At 34.5% G+C, this 23,500-nt stretch overlaps 1 protein-coding gene across 1 annotated transcript; it reads left to right on the top strand.

Annotated features, from left to right (window-relative positions):
• Positions 1–1,068: 1,068 nt before the first annotated feature.
• On the top strand, positions 1,069–22,958 carry LOTGIDRAFT_229950 (hypothetical protein). The gene is made up of 19 exons (XM_009046101.1): positions 1,069–1,268; positions 4,909–4,982; positions 7,285–7,434; positions 7,779–7,982; positions 8,272–8,370; positions 8,738–8,846; positions 9,220–9,414; positions 9,988–10,123; positions 10,252–10,319; positions 10,814–10,952; positions 11,222–11,379; positions 12,382–12,544; positions 16,590–16,699; positions 18,723–18,849; positions 19,164–19,310; positions 20,585–20,641; positions 20,924–21,129; positions 21,424–21,558; positions 21,933–22,958. Exons 1-19 carry the CDS (start codon positions 1,105–1,107, stop codon positions 21,982–21,984), a joined length of 2,493 nt encoding a protein of 830 aa, XP_009044349.1. The 5' UTR covers positions 1,069–1,104; the 3' UTR covers positions 21,985–22,958.
• The last annotated feature ends 542 nt before the right edge of the window (positions 22,959–23,500 follow it).

The raw sequence follows: 23,500 nt of genomic DNA, 5'->3' as shown, positions 1-23,500 counted from the left end.
TCTAGAAAGGTGAGAATATGTCCCCCATTAAATGATTATACAAATACAGCATGCTAGGCAAGGTAATATAGACCAACAGCTTTTATTTGGCAGTACAGTAACAATCACCAGTATGAAATATTAGCCATACACTTCTTTCAACCTATTCTGAGTGATAATGAAAAAATAATAGCTGTAAGTTTTGTCTTCTAAAGTGTTTACAATACGATTTTGTTGCATGTTGTAATTCCACTTAAACTAAGCGTTTTATGATGCCTAGGGCCTTGTATATCAAAAGCAGCTTTTGAGATAGTGATGTCAAAATGCTTAGTTTAAGTGGAATTTAAGACTCGCAGACACCTGATTTCAAATTAGAATGGTGCAAATTGATGGTGTGTGTCCCCTATAGGCCTACATAACATGGAAACCCTTTACTGCCATATGTGAAAAAGACATCTGACTGAAAATTGGAATAGTATAAATTGATGCTATCAATGTCAGTAATAACACATAAAAAGTTCAGAAAACCTCTTAACAGTCCCTTTAACTCTTCAATTTCTGAGGATTACTCCCATGACAACTAGGCCTACAATAACATCAATTGCAAAATACTTTCAAAAGGAAATTATTAAATTTCTACTAATATTAGCGTTTTGTCATGCTTTCCTCTCATATTTATTTTTGAAAATGATCGAATATGAGCATGATTTCTAAATTTACAAATTTTGTCATAAATGTATCGAATGGTCTACTACATCCAGACTCTCATTTATCATTAAAATTTTCATTCATTATAAATTACTAGACAATCAAGTCTAGCTGGTCACGTGATATCGTATGAATGACCTCAAGGACCCTTTACAAATATCGCTTAGAACACTGACAAAATTCAAAATAACGGAAATATATTGAGAAATATCCAGGTCTCGGAAATTCTGTGATATTTTGTGATTTTTTTACACATAATCTGAACATTTATCTGGACTTCGAATCGAAAATTTTGAGAAAAGACGAAAGTTTAGTAAAATTATCCGATTTACATTATCGCAAGCGATATGTTTCCGCCATGTCATATTTATAATTGAATGGTTGAAGGTAGAGTTCGTTGAAAAATAAACCCCAAAAATGGCTGGGAATGTGGGAATGGAACAGTTGATTCCCATTGTGAACAAACTACAGGATTGTTTCGCTTCATTGGGAATCCCTCTTCCTTTAGATTTACCTCAAATTGCTGTCGTTGGAAGTCAAAGTGCAGGCAAAAGTAGTGTATTGGAAAATTTCGTCGGCAGGTTTGTAGTCTACTTAAAAAATGTTTTTAATTTTTGAACTTCCGCCTTACTTTCACAATACCTAGTTTACTGAGTCATATAGTGCTTTCAGAGCCTTCTGATTTTTTTGCAAATGGCGCTGACAATCTTCGATTTCGCGTTGTTATTGATTTCTAATAAATTATGATTATTTACATTTTGAGATCTGACCTATTTTAGAGATAATCAAAAGGGGCGTCACCATTGGCTCTGTTGCTTACACAGAGGGGTGTTTTTATTGTTTTATAACATTTTTGTTTGGTAATAAAACACAATTTGAATAAACTTAGACTCACTACTGTGGCCTGTTATATATTTTTCTCTTGTATGAGACCATACAATGGGCTGTCTGTCTCTTTGATGAGGTCTACAGCAGAAGGTTTTTAAACTATACTTTGTACAATTGTGTCTAATTCATCTTGTCTTTTTAGTAATTTAAACTTAACAACTTTTTAATAAACTCACTTTTAATTTTGTGGTTTCTGAAAATCCAGAAAAACCTGATCAGTTCTTGACATCACCGTTGTAAATTTTATTCAAGTAAAAATAAGTGGTTGTGTCTTGAAATAAGGGTTGTCGCAGAGTGATATTTTGTCACCGACCAACGAAAATATGTTGCCGAGTTGACATGTCACCGAGTTAACCGAATACCGTCTTTGAAAAGTAGTCCTAGATGTTTTAGAAAATTGGGGCCGAATTGTTTAAAAGGTTTCTTACAAAGACTAAAAAGATATTTGAAATCTGACAATAGCTAGACAGCAAGACAGAGTGTTTTTAATCCATTTAAATCAAATGATAACTGACATAATAATGAATGTTGATTGACAGGGCCATTATGAAGATGATGATTAAAGATAACAATAATTAGTGTAAAGATATTTAAATTACTACATCTTCACAATTTCAAGCTATTACAAACCTTGTACTTATACCTTGACTGCAATAGCCACTATAATTTTGAAGTTTTCGTACATTTCTAGTACCTCTGAATTCTGAGGACTATTTACATATTATATATATTCATGATTAAAATCAACCCCCCAAATCGTATCCGTCCCTTCAAGGACTGCCTAAATATCAAATTGCAATGTAACATTATTACTGAGAGATATAGTTATATTTAAGAGATTTTGTTATTATTAAGAGATATTGTTATTATTAAGAGATATTGTTATTATTAAGAGATATTGTTATTATTGCAATGTAACATTATTACTGGGAGATATAGTTATATTTAAGAGATATTGTTATTATTAAGAGATATAGTTATATTTAAGAGATATTGTGAAATGGTTCAGTGTAGAAAACTGATACTCATATCTCTTAAAGATCAACAATTCATTTGAAACCTATATTATTTTGATTTATATTTGGGGTATTTCTTGCTATATCTAAAAAGTGGTTTTACTGGGAATAAGCTTACTCACTCCTTATTAAAATTTGGTTATATTTTTGTTTCATTATTAATACGAAGGTCGCATTTGTTGTTTGTTTCAAGCAATCACAGCACGTTATTTATAATCCATGTCTAAATATCAACTATGAATTGTTGGAAAGTGAAACCTTAAGTTGAACGATATGTCTTCCAATATTGTGACAAATTATGAAATTGTCGATACGCTCATGTAAAAGAGGAAACCAATTTTAATTACTGGAGGGGTAGCTCCCATTTCTTTGTATTTTTTACCTTCAAAACACTTATTGGTAGTATAACCTGAGCTCTTGCTTGTTGTGTGCACATTACTCTGGTGGCTTAAAATGAATTTTGCAGACCTCAGAGGACTAAACTAGAGAAACAATTTCTGTTTTTAAACGTTAATTGTAGTTTAGAAAATGAGCTCTTGCTTGGAATGAATAACATTTTTGGCTAAATGCGAAATTTTCACGCCTATCAGGATGGAACTAGAGAAACAATTTCATTTTTTAAAACATTAATTGGAAGCTTAAATGATGAGCTCTTGCTTGTCATGAATAACTTTGGTGGCTAAATGCGAAACTTTCACGCCTATCAAGCAAGATGGAAGTAGGGAAACAATAACTCAGAAATAAGGCGAACTACAATGTCAGATTAGTTTTGTAGTATTTTATAGCCAAGTGACAAGATATTGAATTCTATCACTTGAGTTATTGATTATTTTAAAGTTCTCATACTGTTTAGATTGGAAACTAGATCATCACTGATCAGTATATATACAGTAGCTTATTGTATAGTTTGATAGTTTCTAGATAAACCTATATCAGATCTAGAAAAGCTGATATAAGCTTAGACAGTTTTAAGTATTCTTTACTTGCTTTGCTAGCTGATTGAGCTCAATTTCAGTTCTAGAAAAGCTGACTCGTAGAATCTAGATAAGCGGACTACTCTTGTAGAATCTAGATAAACTGACTACTCTAGTAGAATCTAGAAAAGCTGACTACTCTTGTAGAATCTAGAAAAGGTGACTACCCTTGTAGAATCTAGAAAAGCTGACAACTCTAATAGAATTTATAAAATCTGACTACTCTAGTAGAATCTAGAAAAGCTGACTACTCTTGTAGAATCTTGAAAAGCTGACTACTCTAGTAGAATCTAGATAAGCTGACTACTCTAGTAGAATCTAGAAAAGCTGACAACTCTAGTAGAATCTAGATAAGCTGACTACTCTAGTAGAATCTAGAAAAGCTGACTACTCTAGTAGAATCTAGATAAGCTGACTACTCTAGTAGAATCTAGATAAGCTGACTACTCTTGTAGAATCTAGAAAAAGCTGACTACTCTAGTAGAATCTAGATAAGCTGACTACTCTAGTAGAATCTAGATAAGCTGACTACTCTAGTAGAATCTAGATAAGCTGACTACTCTAGTAGAATCTAGATAAGCTGACTACTCTTGTAGAATCTAGAAAAGGTGACTGCTCTTGTAGAATCTAGAAAAGCTGACTACTCTAGTAGAATCTAGATAAGCTGACTACTTATGGGGGGGGGGATATAATCGTTTGAATATGTGTTTAACCAGCTGACAATCTCAGATTAACTTGTACATGATATCAAGAACTTATGATAATTTACATCTTACCAGCTGATAGAGATCCGGTTCAGACAAATGTTTAGACTGTTATATCTATGTTAATCAGCCAAACACACCAGTCCAGATAAACCCAATCTAATACAAATTACGTTGCAATTTTGTATCTTTTTAGTCTATATTGTAATGTAAGAAGTTTCCTAGCAAAAGTAGTATTTTCAACCACCAAAGAGTGTCGAAACCCAAATTGGTTGTCTTATTGCTCTATAAGTTTCAATATCCCACAATTCCTTATTTTTATCAAGATTTTGGTTTACATGACACACTTTGATTGGTTTAAATACTACTTTTTTGGAACAAGCCTTTGGTAGAAAACTTATTAGATTACAATGTAAGCTTATACTAAAAGTATCAGAAAATAAAAAAGTAAAGCAAATTGTAAACTAATCTAATAAATAGATCCAGATAGACCTATCCTAGCTCAAATCCTGCCTTTCTGCTCTGCTCATGGTAACTGTTAAGAGCTCTTCTTCTAATGTGCGGTGTCATTCATTCATTTGTTCATTCATTCATTCATAATTTCATTCATTCATTCATTCAATGTTTTATCTTTTGCAGAGATTTTTTACCAAGAGGAAGTGGTATTGTGACTAGAAGACCATTAGTTTTGCAGTTGATTAATTCAAGAACAGGTAGGTGTCTTTTCTTAGGCATCTTAGTGCCTGTAGTGAGGCATTACAGTACCGACTGTAAGCAATCTTATTATTCTCTGTTAGCCATTTCAGTGTCCTTAAAAAGGCCTCTGATAAAAACGCCTCTTATTATGCATCTCAGTTTCGTTTCTTTGACATTGTACTGTGACCTCTGTAAGGCATCTTAGTGCCCATTGTCCTTCCTAACCTATTGGAATTTACCTTCCACTAAACATCTTACCGTTCTGAGTAGGGCATTTAAGTGTCTTTGATGAGGAATTTCAGAGCTCTTTCAAGATGTTTTTCCCTTTGTTAGGCATTTTATGCTTTTGTGTCTTTTCTTAGACAACTTAGTGACCGTGGTTTATCAGATATTCAGATCACTTTCCGAGAAAAAATCTGGCGTTCAGTTTGTGCACAATGAATGAAAAAATCTCACAAAGCAATACACATATAGAGTAGTATGAGGTGGCTAATATTTTGACAACTATCACTCTAACAGATAGCCATTTTATAGAAAGAGACAGGGACAAATATAATGTTTGTCAGTAAATTATAGCTTCATCAATAAATATGGTTAATTTAGACCTTCTACTAAAACAAATAATTCCTTTATTCTCATTAGCTAGACCAATATTATGTTAATTGTTTAAAAGGACATTCTTTTGTTTTCTTCGATTGAAATTTTTTTTGCTCAAATTTATGGAATTTATATATCAAGATGTAGAGAAATGTGCACCTGTGCACCAGATAATTTTATCTGAAACAAATTCTGAATACCTTAAAGCAGTTTTTGAAATTCCAGTTTTTCACAGTATTTAGCTAAATAGATAAGTAAACTGAATGAATGAATGAATGAATAAGGTTAAGTTTATTGGATAAATGAAAGTCCATGGATAAATAAATCATATGAATGAATGAATGAATAAATTTTAATGAATGAATAGATCAATTAAATGAATGAATGAACGAATGAAAAAGGTTAAGTTTATTGGATGAATGAAAGTCCATGAATGAATGAATAAATTGAATGAATAAATTTGAATGAATGCCTAAATCAATTGAATGAATGAACAAATGAACAAGGTTAAGTTTATTGGATGAATAAAAGTCCATGAATAAATAAATCATATTAATGAATGAATGAATAAATGAATGAATCAATTAAATGAATGAATGTCAGTTGAAGGTGAAAATGTTAGACAAACTATAACAGGAAATAAATCACAGTTGATCAGTATGTATAGGTTTCTACTGGTGCCAATACAAAATCAATATTCTAGCTAAGAAAAGTCTTAACACTGTGTTTGTTTTCAAGACATTAGATAGCTGAATTTCCTCTTTTTTTTTTCTTGGCATGTTTTGGGGAAATTTCATGAAAATGTAAATAGTCTTCAGAAGTATAAAACTGCACAGAAATCATAAAATTCACTCAAATTGGAAATTTAACTTTCTATTTCTATAAATGTCTTTTCAATATATGGCAGAGTCTCAAAAAAAGAGTGGATAATTCTGGACACACATGGATTTGAAGTCTCAAATTTGCACACTGAGCTGTAAACACTATTTTGCTGATTAGCTTAGCCAACAAAATTCCTGTTTCTGAGACTAAAGTATGATTAGTCAAATGGATGGCTAATCTGTCTCTTTAATATTATTTAACAAGGATAGCTAATCTGTCTCTTTAATGTTATTAAACAAGGATTCATAATCCCTTAAACCTATGTCATTCCTATTGAAAAATGCCTGATTTCTGTGGAATGTTTGCAGGAATATTTAGTTTTGAGCAAGGTCATTTATCATCCTTCTTCCTTGATATTCAATCAATAATAGTATTGATTTACTGTTGATTTTGATTGATTGCTCTTGATTTCAACACCTGCTTGTTATTTCTGTAGGAAAAAACATATTCATTATGTATGGATGAAGAGACACAATTAAAATACAATTATTGGTTATTTAATAGTAAAGGCACTATATTGGTGAATCGATACACTGTGATACAACATGCTATACTCTAAGTCAATAAGAGCCGCAGATGGAAAGACTGTAATCAATAAGCCATAATGTTTACATTTTGTCAAGGACTCTGATTGGCTGTATAAGCTGGCATACAATGCAATCAAATCTCTGCACTCTTGTGACACCAGAAAAATGGTTATTAAAGTCAAGGTATATGTTATAACTTTATATTGTTAAGATGTATCCAGCAGTACAAATTACTCTATGAAATGTTTGTCAAGTTTGCAAATCAAATTGCAGAGTGGGATAGGGTGAAATTAATAAATTTTTTTTTTTTCAGAATATGCTGAGTTTTTACACCAGAAAGGAAAACGGATATCAGATTTTGACTTGGTACGAAAAGAAATCGAAGATGAAACAGACAGAGTTACTGGAGCTAATAAAGGAATTTCTAATATTCCAATCAACTTGAGAGTTTACTCTCCCCATGGTTAGTACCTTCGGTACACTATTTTTGTTGTGATAATATTTGAGGAAGGTCTGTAACAAAGTTGGTTAGAGCATTGGAATCTTTACATGACGTCACTTGCTTTGAGTTGAGTTCAGGAAATATCAGTTCCAAGTGGTTTGGCCAAGGACCAGCTCGTTGACAGGCTTCTCATTATTTAAGTCCACCCATCTGTTAAGATACTCTTGGACAGATCAATGCCAGGAGGTTCGGCCAAGCACCAGCTGGTAGAATGTTTCCTCTTGAAACTCCATTTTATTTCATTAGTCCAATTAAATGCAGAAAATTAAGATTTTAAAGTTCATTTTGTTTCAATTTTATTTCAGTATTAAATCTGACTCTGATTGATTTACCGGGTATGACGAAGGTACCGGTTGGGGATCAACCAGTAGACATTGAATCCCAGATTCGTGGAATGCTGATGGAATTTATTTCCAAAGAGAGTTGTCTTATCTTGGCTGTCTCACCAGCTAATACTGATTTAGCCAACTCTGATGCTTTGAAAATAGCAAAAGAAGTTGATCCACAAGGTAGGTCAAATAATGATATGCAATTCTTTTGGTGTATATAGTTTTTAATCTTTGAAATTAGCAAAATATATCATCCACACAGTGGAAATTAGAAATGACAACATTTTCTATTCTAAAGAAGGATCGTCATGGTGACGTGCAGTGTAGGGGGTCTGAATCGTGGTGAGGCCTGTATCTCATGTATTTGCATCTTCTACATATTTTACTGCATTGATAATCCCACTTTGTCACTCAGGACACTCTATCTTGTCAGCCCATATATTATAATGCATATTTTGTTATTTAATAGGTCTAAGAACTATTGGTGTAGTAACCAAGTTAGATTTGATGGATCAAGGTACAGATGCTAGAGATATTCTAGAAAACAGGCTGCTACCATTACGTAGAGGTAAGATCTTTTTTCCTTGTTAGATCCTTCGACCTACATCACTGACAAGAGGCAACCAGGTTGACAAATATGATGGTATTATTGCAACATATGCTAGGATTGAACCTTTGACCTTCAGGTTATTTGAGGGCCAACTCTCATATGCACGGGTCAGGGCATCAGAATTTTTCTTACCTAGAGGAGGATTCAAACCTAGCAGGCAACAGTCCAACTCTCTTCTGGAAGAGTGTATTAATATCTATTCAGATTTTCTATCAATTCCAATTTGAATACATGAATCCATTGATGTGTTGTAAAATTTCATGTTAATTTTTGTATTTGGAGACAAGATTAGGGTGTAAAACTCTATGAGTTTGTTGTATTTTAGGATATATTGGTGTAGTAAATAGAAGTCAGAGAGATATTGAAGGTAAAAAAGATATTAGAGCTGCTCTGGCAGCCGAGAGGAAATTCTTCTTATCTCATCCTTCATACAGGTAGGTTCACTAGTCATTCATTCTGAACATCCACTGAATCATAATTGGCAAAACTTATAATGGATAGGATAACATTGGTGAAAGATCAATGCTGCAGAGTAGCTGGAAATAAGACCCTAAGGCATGACAAGCTGTAGCACAGTCAGTTACAGAATCGGAATTAGATGGGTTCTTATCTATGTTGGCTAATGAAAAGTTTGAAACTTCATAATTCCAGTTGAATAAGATGTGAGTGGGAATGGATATCTAGGTAAGATCAAAGCTCGGCCAGCTGATTATCTTAAAAATTCATTTTATCAGCCCAGTAAGAGGCTTATCATAAACCGAAAGTATTCCGAATTTCTTTGTGTAAAATTCCATTTTCTGTTTTTAGACACATGGCCGACAGAATGGGCACTCCATATTTACAGAAAGTTCTGAATCAACAACTGACCAATCATATTCGAGAAACATTACCAAACCTACGAAATCGTCTCCAGACTCAATTGCTATCCATGGAAAAGGAGGTTGAAGAGTACAAAAATTTTAGACCTGATGATCCAGCCAGGAAAACTAAAGCAATGATGCAGTAAGTAATATTTGGATTAACAAATTATACTGTTCATTAAAAACAGATTTTTTTGTATGTGCCAGTCATGATGCCATTCTTAACCAATCAAAGTGTGTCATAAGGATCTGATTCTTGATACCACAGACAAATTGTGAGATAGCGAAACCCAACAAGGTATTCATATTGCTCTACTTTGAGTTTCTTTATCCCACAATGTGTTTCTTTATCCCACAATGTTTCTTTATCCCACAATGTGTTTCTTTATCCCACAATGTGTTTCTTTATCCCACAATGTTTCTTTATCCCACAATGTGTTTCTTTATCCCACAATGTGTTTCTTTATCCCACAATGTTTCTTTATCCCACAATGTGTTTCTTTATCCCAAAATGTGTTTCTTTATCCCACAATGTGTTATTGTTATCTGGAAAAGGATTCTACTTGACACACTTTGATTTGCTAGAAATAATGTCAATAGAACAGGACTATGGTAGAAAACTTGTTAGATTACAATGCAAATGAAAAATAGGAGAAAAAAATTCTTTTAATGTAGTTGAGATAAGACTGATTTTGACTATGGCCTTCAATTTCAGAATGATCCAATCTTTTGGTGGAGATTTTGATCATGATATCGAAGGTTCTGGTAACCAAGTCAACACAGAAGATTTATCAGGTGGCGCCAAAATTAACAGAATTTTTCATGAAAGATTTCCTTTTGAATTGGTCAAGGTAAGTAATCCAAAATTTTGCAACAAAGAATCAATTTTGAAAAATGTTTGCTTTTAACATTCTCACCCTAGATTCTTTGCAGACGACAATATTGCTGCATCTGAATAACTGTCAGTTCTTTTTTCCAGATGGAATTTGATGAACGAGAATTACGTAAAGAAATTGGAATAACAATTAAAAATATTCATGGTATCAGGTAAGTTCTTAAAAAAACCGTTTCTGGTCATTTTTCACCAAGGTACCAAGAAAGACAGAGTGCTTTATAGCAGGACATTGTGAAGATAGTGAGGCAAGGTTTGACACCACCTGTAAAATGAATACCATTCTGTATCAGATTGTCAACTCTACATCAGTTTTAGAAGCTGAAATAGCTCATTAAAGGTGTGAATAGACGATGAACAGTGTCTGGTGTGGTGTACGTTGCGGAATTGTCGATACAGTTGAATATAGAAGAAACGAATCGTGTCCGACCCCGCTCGTGTGTTCACTTGTTCTGTATCAGATTGTCAACTCAAATCAATTTTTAGGAGCTTAAATAGCTCATCAAGCCAGTCCCTTGCTCACATTCCTAGGGTTCAAAGATGGTGCCATTAAATTCTGTTGCAGAAAAAAGGCAACAGGTCTTTCATTACCGACTGCCCCGACAGTGATCCCTTCTTTTGGTTTCATATTTTTGAATGTGTATTACAGAACTGGTTTGTTTACACCAGACATGGCATTTGAAGCAATAGTTAAAAAACAGATAGACAGATTACGAGAACCTTCGTTACGCTGTATTGATATGGTAGTAGCTGAATTATCAAAAACTATTAGAAAATGTACTACAAAGGTAGGCTTTTACAACCAGTCAAAATTGATTGGGAAATGTCAATAAAATTTCGACACTAAGTTTAAGTGGAGTTGCAGAAACCACAGACGTCTGATTGAAAATTGTAATGGTTCAAATTGATGCTATCAGTATCCCTGATACACATATAAGGCTAAAAAAACCTTTTCATAATCCCTTTAATTTACAATATTTTAAGGGATATTACTATCTGAGTCATATCAGGAAAATTAGAGAACTAGATCCCTTCATTATTTCAATATTTCTTGTAGATGAGTCGGTATCCCTTATTACGAGAAGAAACCGAGAGAATCACTAACACTCGCGTGAGAGAGCGTGAACAAAGAACGAAAGAACAAGTATTATTATTTATAGATATACAGCTATCATATATGAACACTAATCACGAAGATTTCATTGGATTTGCTAAGTAAGTAGATTTTCCCTCATTGACCACTTCAGATTCTTTGTCACATGACACTGTCCTGGCAAAATTCTCCTCAGTGTACATTGAATTCTTATTGTTTATCAAATATATCTAGGGACAATTCAAAATGTAAACACAAGCAGTCCATTATATTTTTGGATAGAATATAGAATTGCAGGCTGCATCATCTACTCTCCCAAGGGAGGTAACTCTCAATACAGAATTGATAGTTCAAGACCACAATATTACAATATATGAAGATATGTACTCACTACATCTTATTAAATGAATTAAACTGAACAAAGCTCTTGTAAGATTTATTTTGAGCTTTGTAACACTATTAAGTTTGACTAAGGGATGATTATATATAGAGATCAGTGCTCATCTGACTCAAAACAGAAACACGACCAGTCCACTTTATTTGTAGGTAGTTTAAGTAGTAATCAACATAATGAAAAAAGGCTTTATAGTTTCAATTACTATTTATTCTACCCAAAAACAAAGTGGACTGTTCTGTGTATGTTTAAAATTAGACCCTAATGATTGCAAATCTCTAGTCTATACACTGCACTGTTGTGGTGAACTCAGTTAATACGGAGTGTTCAGTATTGTTTTGGTTTTTTTTTTACACCATGCTGATCAGTTGTGTTGCTAAGAGAGATTTTCTTTCCACCATAACCAAAGAACATTGCAACTATTTTAGGGAATTTGTGATTCTATCAGTGAACTTTTTAAAGACTTAACTTAATATTAGTTTAGTGTTTCAGTCATCTGATTGGTCAATCAGTAAAGTCTGGTTTGAATTTGATTTTATTATCCAATCAGATTACAGATTGCATTTCATTAGTGGAGAGCTCTGGTTTGTGTTTAGAACATTGTAATGTGGTTTTTGGACTTGTGAAATGTGAAAGTCTAGTAACACAGCCAAACAGCAATATGTTCTCTGGAGACCTAAGGTTTGAAGATGGAAGATAAAATCATGACAGAATTTTAACCCTTTTTCAGTGCTCAACAGAAATCCGAAACTCAGACCAAGAAAAAAGTGAACAATCAGGTCATTCGAAAGGGCTGGTTAACCCTACATAATGTCAGTTTCATGAAAGGTGGCTCCAAAGACTTCTGGTTCTGTTTAACAGCTGAAACTTTTGCCTGGTACAAAGATGAGGAGGTAAGTTCAAAGTTCATATGAATATATAATAAGGGGTCATATGAATATATAATAATGGTCATATTAATATATCATAAGCAGTGTTGCACTGTGATGTAATGCAGACATGTTCGATTGAAATGAAATTTAGATTCGTTTAAAGACTGAAAACTAGATTGGAAATTTATTCAATCAAACAGTACCATTCATTTGTGTCCAGGGTCTTCTATGACAAGAGACCCTTTGTCTATGACATTGTGTTTGGTTATGGCACATAGTATTGGAATGCTAGACCCCATTTCCAGACCAACTGTCCAGATGAGGATTTAATATCTGAAACATGTGTCTGTAGCATAAATAAGCTCTCCAACCGTCTCTAATGAAATCCATTTTCATTGGAATTTTGTGCAGAATATATTTGTGGTCTGGGTCTTGAGATTTTTTGCCAGAGCAATTGAAATTTTATATGTTAATTTGACATCTTTACCCAAAAGTGGATCTTCGTACAAGGGCAGTGATGAATATTTTCCACAGACTCTTTGTGTAACTTTTCCATGCACATTTATGCTTAGTGATAAGTCAAATATTGCTAAAATTATCACAAAAATAACTCAAATCTTCGGCTTATCCTTTTGGGAAACTTGGGGCTTCGTTAAAAAAATTAAAAATCTGAGGCACATGGCTTCTATTGTCCTTGTTTTGTCTGGTACTAACTGGTTTTCTAGTCTCACCACAATTTTCTATCTTTCAGCTGAATTTCTCTAGCTTTCTTGTTAAAATACTGATTTGGCATTTTTTTTTCTTTTTGAGCTTCGAAACACATCACCAAAAATGCCAAAGATACAAAATTATGCCAGATAAAGATTCTTTCCATAATTTTTCATACTTCAAATGAATGCAGCAAAGTTGATTGCTGCAGAAGATAAATTTCCCGCCAAAAATAAAGACAGAATTCCAAATCAGTATTTTGACGTCTGTCTGGTTTCAGGTTATTGACCTTTTGACCCCATTTATTAACCAATCACAATTGATCACGCTATATTTGAATTTCATGTAGTCACATTCTTTTTTCTAACATTTTCATCTGCTGGAACATAAACCATTGAAGTTCCAAAACCACATCGCTAATTCTTCGAGAGTTTTTTTCAAAAAAATGTGGCCATTTTGAATTGTAAACATTTAATAGGAAGTATTACACATTTCATTGATTTGAAGTTGACTGATCCTCATGGCAACATTTTGAATTTAGGGCATAAATCCAAATGTGGAAGGCTACAGTTAAATTTTCACAATGAAAACTCTTTCTTGCACTTATCCCATATAACCAATTCCATATTTGCTTGCATTTTTAATGACCTAACGAAATGCTATAGTTAGATTGTCCTAAAACTTGGCACACATAATATATTTTTAAAGAAATCAGCAAATGAAACTAGGAGTACAGTACCCACATTTTTTACAAATGCTTTTCATCCTCCATAACGGCTTGTCAAAGCTATTTTATTGAAATGAATTATGCGCATGTATGAAATAAATTTAAAATTAACACAGGGCAGTTTCTCAATGAGTTGGCTTATCATCTGCTTTGTGAAAAGATACAATAAATTAAAATCCTCAAAAAAATAAAAGAACTTGATGCCTCTATCAGTGATTGCGAGAGTTAATTCCACTGTGATGTTTTAAGAAATGTAACGCTCTAAACATTGATCACAATTTTCGACACAACTAGCATGGTTTTGCAGTTCTGTAGTATAGTTTTTGACCAAATAACAACTAACTTTTAGAAGCAATCCTTGGCCTTATAGATTGGATTTTAGCCATTTTGGTTTGTTTTACATTTATGCTTTTGGTTAGATTAAACATTTTCTCATTTAAGATGTTTTTCTTTATATGGGAATTACCTCCCCTTTTGTCAGCTCTTCTTTTCACCATGCAAAATTTTAAGAAGTGTTCTTTTCAGCAAAACTTGGTCCTACAGTCTGTCAGGCTGGGCTGTTACTTTGCTATTTTCATGGAAAAATAACTAGACAATCCAGATGTAGAAGATTCTTTCTTCTACATTGGTCACGATAGAACTTGCACAAAAAAAGCAATCAGCTGCAACGTCCATATATGTTTTTCATTTGGTTTAAAGCATTGAGACACTCCCTCATTATGAAAATGATCTGCTCCTAAGAAAATGATAAAGCAAATAAATTCTAGAAAACTTGGAAGAATCCATACGATATTGAGGGTGTGTCGAAATTTCGTGTTGTACCTTCATTTGTACATGTCTTTCAAAAATTGTCAAATCAACAGCCTGGCTCACACACATAACAGCTTTTAACAATCTTGGCTTTTGAAGAAAAAGAGAGGTCAAACTTCCTTCTTTGACCTATGAACTTTGACCTATGACCTTCGACCATATGAAATCCTAATAAGTGCCTACGTTATTTCAGGAAAAGGACAAGAAATACATGCTGCCTTTGGACAGTATCAAGCTTCGCGATGTTGAAGCTGGCATCTTTTCGCGTCACCCTACCTTCGCGCTATTAAGCTCTGAGAATAGGTATATCTCTATCCTCTATTTAACCTCTGCTCTCTTTTTTTATATCACTTTCTTTTTTGTCGTCCATCTTGTCTGAACTGTATGTTATCAAAAGGGATTTTGTGTAGTCTGTGTCCAAAACATTTCTTTTCAGATCTAAATTGTAGGAAGCAATCTCCATTGTTGATTAAAGGGATTGTAAAGAGGCTTTCTAAATTTTTAATGTGTATAGGGGGACACGTATAGTATCAATTTGCAGACTAAGCGATTTATAGATGTCACTAATAGGCTATAACACAGAAGGCCCCTGTGTTTAGTGATGTCATCAAACATTTAGTTTAAGTAGAATTGCAGGAACCACAGACGTCTAATTGAAAATTGGAATGACCAAAATTGATGTTATCAGTATCCCCGATACATACACATAATTTACAAAACCTTTTTACAATCCCTTTAAGTCAAATTATTTTACCTTTTGTAGTGATCAATCAACCTGTGAAACATTTATATTTGATAGGCAAAAAAAAACTTTTGTTTATGAAGATCATTTCTTCCATTTGGAGTTTAGTTAAATCTAAAGGACACATAATAACCAAATTTCATAGTTATTATGAATATATAATTATATACCAACAGTTGGGCATTTTGAGAATTCAAGTTCAACTTGGAGAAATATGGGGAAATTCACAAAAACCTGAGATGACAAGAAAAGAAGTGATAAAAAGAGAGCTTTAGATGTAGTCTGCTTGCCTTTGTCTTTTCATGTCTGTCACTGAACTAATATATTAATATTGTAGCTTTTCTTGTTTAGTTAGTTTTAGCCACATTACACAATGCACCTGCAGGTTATCATGTGACAGTCATGTGACTTAGTAACAGGCATGTGACCTAGTAACAGGCATGTGACCTAATAACAGCCATGTGACCAAGTAAAAGTCATGTGACCAAGTAAAAGTCATGTGACAGTCATTTCTGGGAAGTCTACCTCACAGATAGTGGACTGTCTACTCCAGTTTGAGGTAATTTAAGCAGTAATAACCTTGCCTTGTTGTCATTTATTGTGTCATACCTCTCAGTGGATGTAGTGGACCGTTCCCCAGATGTACATTGATGTCTTTGGCAGCCTTAAAAGTCAAGAGTGAAATAGTGTCTTTAAATAGATCACATGACTGTCACATGATATCTATTGTTGCATATAATTTTCTTTCAGCTAATGTTTTCATCATTGTCCATGAACATGCCATTATTTGCATAAATTCTATGAATAGTTATATTCCAATTTATTTTTGCGAATTCGCACATCTTGGTTTGGCAGAAGTTCAACTCAATAATGAAATTAATTGCATGTCAAAAGTTTGCTGTCTTTTTCATTTTCAGACATGAACATGCAACAGGAAGCAAACTTAATGGCATGTTTTGGTTATGAATAACCTCCCCTTACACCTTGCATGTAGCTATGGTTACGGCTTTTATGTTGTTCCATGCATGGTGATAGGTCTATGGTAATGGCTCTTCTTCTATGTTCTGTTTTTCGTCTAGGAGAAGGATAAGAAGTACATGTTGCCGTTAGATGGATTAACAATTCGTGATATGGAGGCAGGGTTTATGTCACGAAAAATTAGTTTTGCTCTATCCAGTCTTGAGCAAAGGTAGTCCTGATTAGTCAAGTCCCATCAGTGATTCAAATGTATCATGATTTCTTCTTCACATGTGCAATAATTGTTAAACAATTTTGAAAATGGCAAAATCTCTTTAAATATTTTGAAAAATCTGGATCTTTTATATGCTAAATTTGCTTGAATTGCATGGTTTGATTAAAGTTAAAATTCAAAGTTAAAATTTTACTGAAGCAGCTGTGGAAATGAAATTCAGCTTATGAAACATTTGTATCCTGATTCTGCCACGCTATACATCCTTGACCTTTACACTGACCTTGAAACTAAAATCCGACCAATAGCTATTCAGTTATTGGTTTTATACACATTCATGCACTGATCATTAACAATTTGTCAACATGCATGGATTATCTACCTTTGAAAGCAGATGTAAAAATAATCTTCTATTTTCTTCTTTCGTCTGCGATATCCGTTAAAGGAAGCGGACATCAACCAAAGAGTTCAAAATAGGATTTTAAAGGGTTCTCAATTGTCACACCACTTGATGACTTTAACTTTGGCTGTATTGTGGTAAAATTAGCATTGATTTAAGCTGAATTAGAAACAAAAGCCCCACTTTCGACCAATTTCTTTCCCCCTATTGTAGCCTTTATCGTCTTGTCCCACTTATTCTGCACACCATGGCAACAAAGACAGGAGAAAACTGGACGTCAGAGACTAACCTTAAACTTCTCAATAGATCATTCATGCTCTTCAAAGGTAGATAACTCTCAATGTATGTTGACACTAGCAGCAAGCAGACGTCAAATGGTAAGTGTGCATTTTTAAGCAATTTGTTGGCTATTTTCTGGCAAATTTTTAGGAAACTGAGAAGAGATATATGTTGCCTTTAGACGGTTTAGGAATCCGTGATGTGGAGGGTGGATTATTTTCTTCAAAACGTTTTGCTTTATATAACTCCAATGTAAGGTAGGTATGGCAACCAAGATTTGGGGTACAGCAGTCATTTGCATGCTTGACTCAAAAATAGCGACCAATTCTAGCAATTCGTTTGGTCAATCATTGTTATTGATACCTGTATTAATTTTATTAACCAATCAGAGCGCAGTATTTCCAAAAATTGATATAAAGATAGCAAGGCATGAGTATAAATGTAGTAAATGTGTTTAGATAAGTGTTTAGCTGAAGAACTTATATGGCACCCTTTTTCAGCCTCCTTTTTGAAGAGCAATCATTTCAAAATGTCTTAATGAGCTAGTTGGCAAGAAGAACATATAAAGTCCAATTTGACTACTATAATCGATTAGCATAGCTGAACGTTCTCGTTTCTGAGAACAAGGTACGATTAACACCAAAAAATGGCGAATCTGTCCCTTTAAAGTCAAATGTCTGTGTATTGAGATCAATTTCCAAGCATTATCCATCAATGTTCAAATCAATGAATTATAGCCAGTAAGACATTTGTACAAGTATTTTTGAGCTATATACGTTTTTTTTATCTTCATCTTGATATCCAATTAAAGGGGGAGTATGCACCATTTTCAAAATAAAAGATCTGTTAAAAAAGCAAGTCTGCAAGGATTCAGATTTATCTATTTTTGTTAATATTTTGAAATTATTCCTGCTTTTTCAATTTATGTTTAAAGAGGGGATAATAATCATTCTTCAATTTGTTATAACTTTTAAAAAGATAGTCTCTTTAAACTTTGTTTTAGAAATTTCAAAATACCAAATAAATCAACATACTCCATATTTAATTGCATAATTTTCCAATTTTATGGCTTAATTTATTATCTATGAGTAATATGGGTATAAATATTAAAGCCGAACTAGTGACCAGTAAATGCATTATACCAGTTTGAATTTTTTTACTCTTTTGAATGACGGTGTATTTCGCTCATTTTTGGAGATTTAAATCTTTTAAAAAAAAAAGAAACAATTCTGATAAAGACATGTTTGTTTTTTAATTAAATTACATTTAAAAATGTTTTAAGACTTGAATTTTGGAATGCATCAAGAGTAAATCAGTAAATTTGGTAAATATTTTTTGTTATAGAAATGTATATAAGGATTACAAACAATTAGAGTTATCAGCTGAAAGCCAAGAAGAGGTGGACAGCTGGAAAGCTTCGTTCTTACGAGCTGGAGTTTACCCAGAAAGATCAAAAGATGATTCAGGAAGCGTAAGTCATTATTTTGATATTGATAAGCATAATAGCGAGTGTTTGAGGTCGTTTTGGCTAAGTTTGTAAGGTGCTTGTTCCCAGACCCGAACGCCATTTTGAATTTACGAACACTTGCAAAAAGATGTAATGGAGAAATCACTTGGACTGTACAAAGTGTGTCATCCATTTGACACCCCTCAATTTGTAATGAACTCTTCCACACATGCATACTTTCTATCTGTACATGTATGATTGGAAGAGTTCATTAGTAAAATAAGGGGTGTTCTCTGAATTTCATGCTGTTTATGATATTGTGATAATCTTCATTGTAGGTGCAGCAAGATGTAGGTTCAATGGATCCACAGTTAGAAAGACAAGTTGAAACAATCCGTAATCTGGTAGATTCCTACATGAAAATCATCAACAAAACACAGAGAGACTTAATTCCTAAAACCATCATGTATATGATTGTCAATAATGTAAGTATGATAGTGGGTTAGATTGAAGGATCATGGTGGGCTGGGGCAGACTGAAGGGTCAGAGGGCTGGTACAGACTGGTGGGTCAGAGGGCTGGGACAGACTGGTGGGTCAGGAGGACTGGTACAGATTGAAGGATCAGGAGGGCTGGGACAGACTGATGGGTCAGGAGGACTGAGACAGACTGATGGGTCAGGAGGGCTGGGGCAGACTGATGGATCAGGAGGGCTGGGACAGACTGAAGGATCAGGAGGGCTGGGACAGACTGAAGGATCAGGAGGGCTGGAACAGACTGAAGGATCAGGAGGGCTGGGACAGACTGAAGGATCGGGAGGGCTGGGACAGACTGAAGGATCAGGAGGGCTGGGACAGACTGAAGGATCAGGAGGGCTGGGACAGACTGATGGGTCAGGAGGGCTGGGACAGACTGATGGGTCAGGAGGACTGGTACAGACTGATGGGTCAGGAGGACTGGTACAGACTGGTGGGTCAGGAGAGCTGGTACAGACTGATGGGTCAGGGGGGCTGGTACAGACTGATGGGTCAGGGGGATTGACACAGACTGAAGGGTCAAGCAAGTTGGGACAAACAGAGGGGTCAAGCAGGCTCAGACAGACTGAAGGGTTAGGTGGGCTGGGACAGACTGATGGGTCAAGGGGGCTGGTCAGACTGAAGGGTCAGGTGGACTGGGACAGACTGATGGGTCAGGGAGACTGGGACAGACTGATGGGTCAGGAGGACTGGCACAGACTGGTGGGTCAGGAGAGCTGGTACGGACTGGTGGGTCAGGGGGGCTGGTACGGACTGATGGGTCAGGGGGCTGGTACAGACTGATGGGCCAGGGGGACTGACACAGACTGAAGGGTCAAGCAAGTTAAGAAAAACAGAGTGGTCAAGCGGGCTCAGACAGACTGAAGGGTTAGGTGGGCTGGGACAGACTGATGGGTCAAGGGGGCTGGTCAGACTGAAGGGTCAGGTGGACTGGGACAGACTGATGGGTCAGGGAGACTGGGACAGACTGATGGGTCAGGGGGGCTGGTACGGACTGGTGGGTCAGGGGGGCTGATACGGACTGATGGGTCAGGGGGGCTGGTACAGACAGGTCTTGCAGGCATGCATGGAGAATAGTCTCCAATCCTGATATGTAAATAGATATTGTTTATACAAAAAAAGCTTGGTGCCTGCTTAATGACCTTGTAAACAATATGGCTGCATATGTAACTAATAGTTTTTTTTATATTCTTAATTCTTAAGTTTTGAGACTTTGAATTTCAGGTAAAAGATTTCATTGGTTCAGAATTATTAGCTCATCTTTATTCATCAGGAGATCAGGTAATATTTTAAGTTTAAAGGTAAATCTAGCATAGAAGCATTTGATTGGTTGAATATTAAATGACTTAGTACAAGAGATGCATGTAAATTTCATCAGATTATGGATGGTAAAAAACATGAATGGAAACATCTACATTTTAATCAGATTGAGAGAGTGTAGGACATAAGATATGAAACATAATATCCAGATTTGCATTTTGATTGGAGGGTAACCCACAAAAAAAAAATAAAACAAAACATCCAAATTTGAATTTTGATTGGATCATAATGGTCTCATTTCAGTCGTCAATGATGGAGGAATCTCCTGAAGAATCTGTGAGAAGAGAAGAGATGTTAAGAATGTACCACGCTACCAAGGAGGCGTTACAACTTATAGGGGACGTGTCTACCACAACAGCCTACACCCCAACTCCGCCTCCTGTCAACAATGATTGGCTAAACCCTGAGGCTAATAATAATGGCTCTGGTGGTGGCCAACCCTTTAATGGGTAGGTTCAATACTTTCATTGGTCAACACCTATTTCAATTTTTGGTAACATTAAAAAAAAGGGGTGTGTCTACACACAAGCCACGCCTCATATCAATAAACAATGGCTTAATAATGATAGTGGTCAACCTTTTATGTAGGTTCACATTGGGTGTAAATGAAAAGGGGTGTGTCTACACATACATCAGCCCACCCTCCTTGTCTTAGGATCAGCCATGGGTGTGCAAGTCAATTTGACCTCTATCCTTTGATTCAGTAGGTCTATATTTTATCAATTGAAAATCTTTTTTTTCAGACGGCCAGCCTCACCAATGAGGCAGAGAGCGGCACCATCTATTCCTAATCGTGGCGGAGATCAACCATTAATGCCTGGTCGTCCAGCACCTTCTATACCCAATCGACCAGCCCCTTCAGCACCTCTTATTCCAACGTAAGTGATATTTTTTTTCTGGATCTGAAGAACAATTTTATTGATGGCTGTGGCTCAATTCTATAAGATGTTTGCATCTTGATGTCATTTGTCTTGTATGCAGTTCATTTGAGTGTGTGCATTGTCTTATTTTCATGTGTAATATTTGGTTCTGGGAGGGCTGTAGTTGAATTTGATGAAGTGTTTGCTTAATGAAGTCATTTTTCTAATATAAGAATGATATTTTTGATCTATTGATAGCAAGTGAGGTTTTTGAGCTTTGTCAAAATTAGGCATCTGAAACCAATCAATGCCACCGTATATAAAAGTACTGGCCCAGGACACAAAGTAGGCTATTCAGTAAGCTTACATTTTAATTTTTTTTTTTTTTTCAGTCGACCAGGCAGTATGAAGCCAGCACCTAAAATTCCAGATCGACCCCGATAATAGCTTGGCATTGTGGGATAGTCATAGTTTATGCAAATTAGGTTAATTATTTATTGACAATATAATGATAATAATCAAATATCACCATAGAAACCATGTAAATATGTGTATAGATAGAAAATGATATAGATAGCTTGTTTTGATTGGTCAAAAATATTTCATGGGGGGTGAGGGATGTGCCCTTATTTTGAAATTTTATGTCTGCCACACATTATTAGGATAGGACAAATTTTAAGGGGCAATAAAAATTACATTAACATAAACCAATTTGCAAATGTTCGAGAAAAATGAAGAAATTGCTTATATTTTGGGACAAAATTATTTTTCTTTACAAACCAAAAATAAACATATTGCTTTGGATTTGTAGTAAATGCTTCAAATGTTTGTACAAAACTCAACAAAAATCGTAAAAAAGTGTAAAGAATTTCTGTAATTTTTGTACAAAATGGCAAAATGTAAAGAATTTTTAAATATGAAAAGCTTGTATTACTTAACTGGAATTATTTGTATTTTTCATATTGGCAGTTTGTTTTGCATAATTTATAGAAAAATGGATGAAAATGTCTTGTAAAGTATGTATATTTTGAAAACTTGTTAATTTGAAGCAAAGATATTTTTGCAGATTAGAGGACTATTCGAAACATACACAGGAACAGCCCACTTTCTTTTAAGGTAGTGCAGGTATAGATTCTATTACTACTTACTCCACCTCGATCATAATAGACTATTCCTGTTTGTTTTGAATTGACCTCAGATGTGCTGAAATATCTGTGTTACACTAAACTTTTATATATTTATTCATATATATTCACTTCACAAACTTTGATCATGTTTATCACTTAATGGGTGTGACTACAAAATTTCAAGACTTCCGATTTGTTAATGTCATCATTGCATTGATGTCAATCAATCAGTGAAATGATCATTGGATTAAAACTAACCAATCAGAAATCCTTTTACTACTACCTGAAAATAATGTGTTGATCTATTTTGGTCATACAAATGGGATTTTTCATTAAATTTGTGCAATACACCCACATTATAATTGGATATCAAAATCAAGCAACTGAACATGCCAAAATTCTTTGTGATATACATGTTTCATTCAAAGAGACTTTGATATTTTGCAGTGATTAGTTGACTAACTTGTAAGGTGTTTTCTATTGGCTTGAGCTGCATGTTGATTCAAAGTGTCCTCATAATATATGTAAATTAACTTTGAATATGTAAATTTGTCATTAATATGTAAATAGATCATGAATATTCGTAACAAAATTATAAATCTAAAATTGTAAAAGTTACGTGATTTTTGATGCAGCCATTTTGTATTTGCTAGTGACCTATTTGTAATTTGGAGTTACCATTTTGTAAGTTGGTTTGTACCATTTTGTATTTGGAAGTGACCACTTTGTAATTTGGTCTCTACCAATTTGTAGTTGGAAGTAACCAATTTGTAATTTGGAGTGACCATTTTGTAAGTTGGTCTCTACCAATTTGTATTTGAAGTGAACATTTT

The sequence above is a fragment of the Lottia gigantea genome, assembly GCF_000327385.1.
Source record: "Lottia gigantea unplaced genomic scaffold LOTGIsca_10, whole genome shotgun sequence".
Lineage (NCBI taxonomy): Eukaryota > Metazoa > Mollusca > Gastropoda > Lottiidae > Lottia > Lottia gigantea.
This window is presented reverse-complemented; position numbering and strand designations above follow the sequence as displayed.